This window comes from Coenobita brevimanus, chromosome 28 (genome assembly GCF_032717465.1).
Source record: "Coenobita brevimanus isolate Jiangsu-jjx chromosome 28, ASM3271746v2, whole genome shotgun sequence".
Taxonomy (NCBI): domain Eukaryota; kingdom Metazoa; phylum Arthropoda; class Malacostraca; order Decapoda; family Coenobitidae; genus Coenobita; species Coenobita brevimanus.
Window position 1 is genome coordinate 10,271,122 of NC_136981.1, and position 2,066 is coordinate 10,273,187.

The 2,066-nt window shown below is 47.1% G+C and overlaps 1 protein-coding gene across 1 annotated transcript; it reads right to left on the minus strand.

Annotated features, from left to right (window-relative positions):
• Positions 1-595: 595 nt before the first annotated feature.
• LOC145394683 (protein Star-like) lies at positions 596-1,507 on the minus strand. Its single transcript, XM_080268459.1, has one exon. It carries the CDS (start codon positions 1,505-1,507, stop codon positions 596-598), a length of 912 nt encoding a protein of 303 aa, XP_080124585.1.
• Between the last annotated feature and the right edge of the window lie 559 nt (positions 1,508-2,066).

Here is a 2,066-nt window from a genome sequence, read left to right on the forward strand (position 1 = left end):
GCGGTATTTATTTTGTTGTTTGTTCATTTTTTTTTTTTTTTTTTTTTTTTTTTTTTTAATACTGGCATTGTGGTAGGTGGGGGCACTCACCATCCACTCACTTGATCCAGTGCTGCCCTCAATGTCTGCCCTTTCCTCTCCTCCATCCTGCTTTCCTTCCATCTCTTCTTTCTTTTTTCCCTTCATTCTTTCCTCGTCGTTCTGCCTACGGGTGACTTTACATCCCCTCTTCTGTCTTTCTTTCCTTCATTCTTTCCTCTTCCTTCAGCCTGTGGGTGACTACACTGAGTGACAAGCCAAATGGTTTCCTGTACACCAGGAAACCAGTTACTACGCTGGGTGGTAACCACAAAACCAAATATTGGCGCCTGGTGGTTTAGTGGGTAATTATGGCGCTCCAATTGGATTGAGCCGGTGAAAGTTTATATCCAAGGGGTGGCTGGGGTTCATTGCTCACGTAATGCCACTCAGTGATGAGTGAGTTTGGTCACTCATTTTAAATGTCAGGACCAACTTGCCTAGCCCCGGGCTACTACGCTCCTCACGGGGCAACGTAGGTTTGGATGATGGATGGATGGATGGATATTTACTGGCACTACTTCGTTTGTCGGGATGAATTAGTGGACTGATCTAAGGGTCCGTCTATATATATCGCAATCACTTTCACTCTCCCTATCACGGGATCGCTTTCTCGCACAAACACATAGTCCTCACCACGAAAATAAATGAGCTTGTATCCCTTAGTGCTCATGTACTCCACAAACTCCTTATCAAAACTCTCATGGAAGACGATTTCGGCCACTATAACCCTAATGTTTACTCTCTGCCACGGGATGCTCATAAGGACGGCCCTCTCAGCGCCTTGAATATCGAGGGAGAGGAAGTCGACTGTGGTAACGTTGAGAGCGAGGAGGTAAGACACAAGAGGAAAGCACTGCACGACTGAGTAGGCTTTGTCGGAGTTTTCGAAGATCGGATCGTATATATGGGTGTTCAGAGTGACCCCCAGGAGGTGAGAGGATCCGCGAAAGTCGTGCAATAGCCTCTCTACTTCCATTTCCTTCCGGAACTTCCTACTGAGGGAGACGATGACCTGTTCCTCAGGATAAGGGTTGGGAGAGAGGCACGTGTTGGAGATCCAGGCCTTACGTCTCTTATTTACTAGTTCATTATAGTTATACGGACTTGGCTCTATCAGAAGTCCGCTCCATCCCAGCTCCTGTTCCAGCCATAGCGTGTTTGAAAGTCTCTCGCCGTCAAGGGCTCCAGCCTCTATGAAGAATCCGCCTCGAGTTCCGTCAAAGAGGATTTTCACTTGCGAACGAATAAATCCCCAGCTGCCATAGTGCTTGATTTTCCCGTAGAGGGTGTGCGTGGAGAGATTATATGGTAGTGGTGATGGAGGTGTCAAGTATCGCCGCCGTAACACCTGCGCCACACGCGAGTCTTCCCCTAACACTGGGCCATGCACGCGAGCCTCTATTCCCTCCACGTCTGCACTCGTCATGGTTCCCCGGGTTGTCTGGTTAAAGATAAATACATAAAAATAAATGATAAGGTCACTGTCCTGTCAGGAAAATTAAGCTATTAGATTGCTGTGACGCTTTCATGTGCTGGCACCAATATAACCACCGGGCGCAACTGCCTGATGATACAAACATCCCACTGCACTCCTATCCCTCAAAAGGATGATGATATAATGCAGGGGAGGGGCAGCTAAAGCCTTCATTTCATCGGATTTACAACAACAACAACGATTATTGGATTAGGGCTGTATGTTTTATCTTTTCTATCTGATTGCCTTTGTATAACTGCCTGGTTGTATCGGTACCACCACGTGAAGGCGTCCCCCTCCAGCACAAACGTCCCTCAGCTCCTTCATAATTCCCAGATAGGACAGTGGACAGCTGGGGATAGAACTTCAGCCTGTAGTCCACCGGGTTCGCGCCATGATGAACTGAAGGCCACAATAACACAACACAACAACAACAACAATCTAGCTATGTATATACTTATTTTGTTCTTGTTACCACTGATGATTTTACGTAAGACACACATCCACACCC

Excerpts from the sequence above, each read along its gene's own strand:
- LOC145394683 (XM_080268459.1), bottom strand. The coding sequence starts at position 1,507 with ATGACGAGTGCAGACGTGGAGGGAATAGAGGCTCGCGTGCATGGCCCA.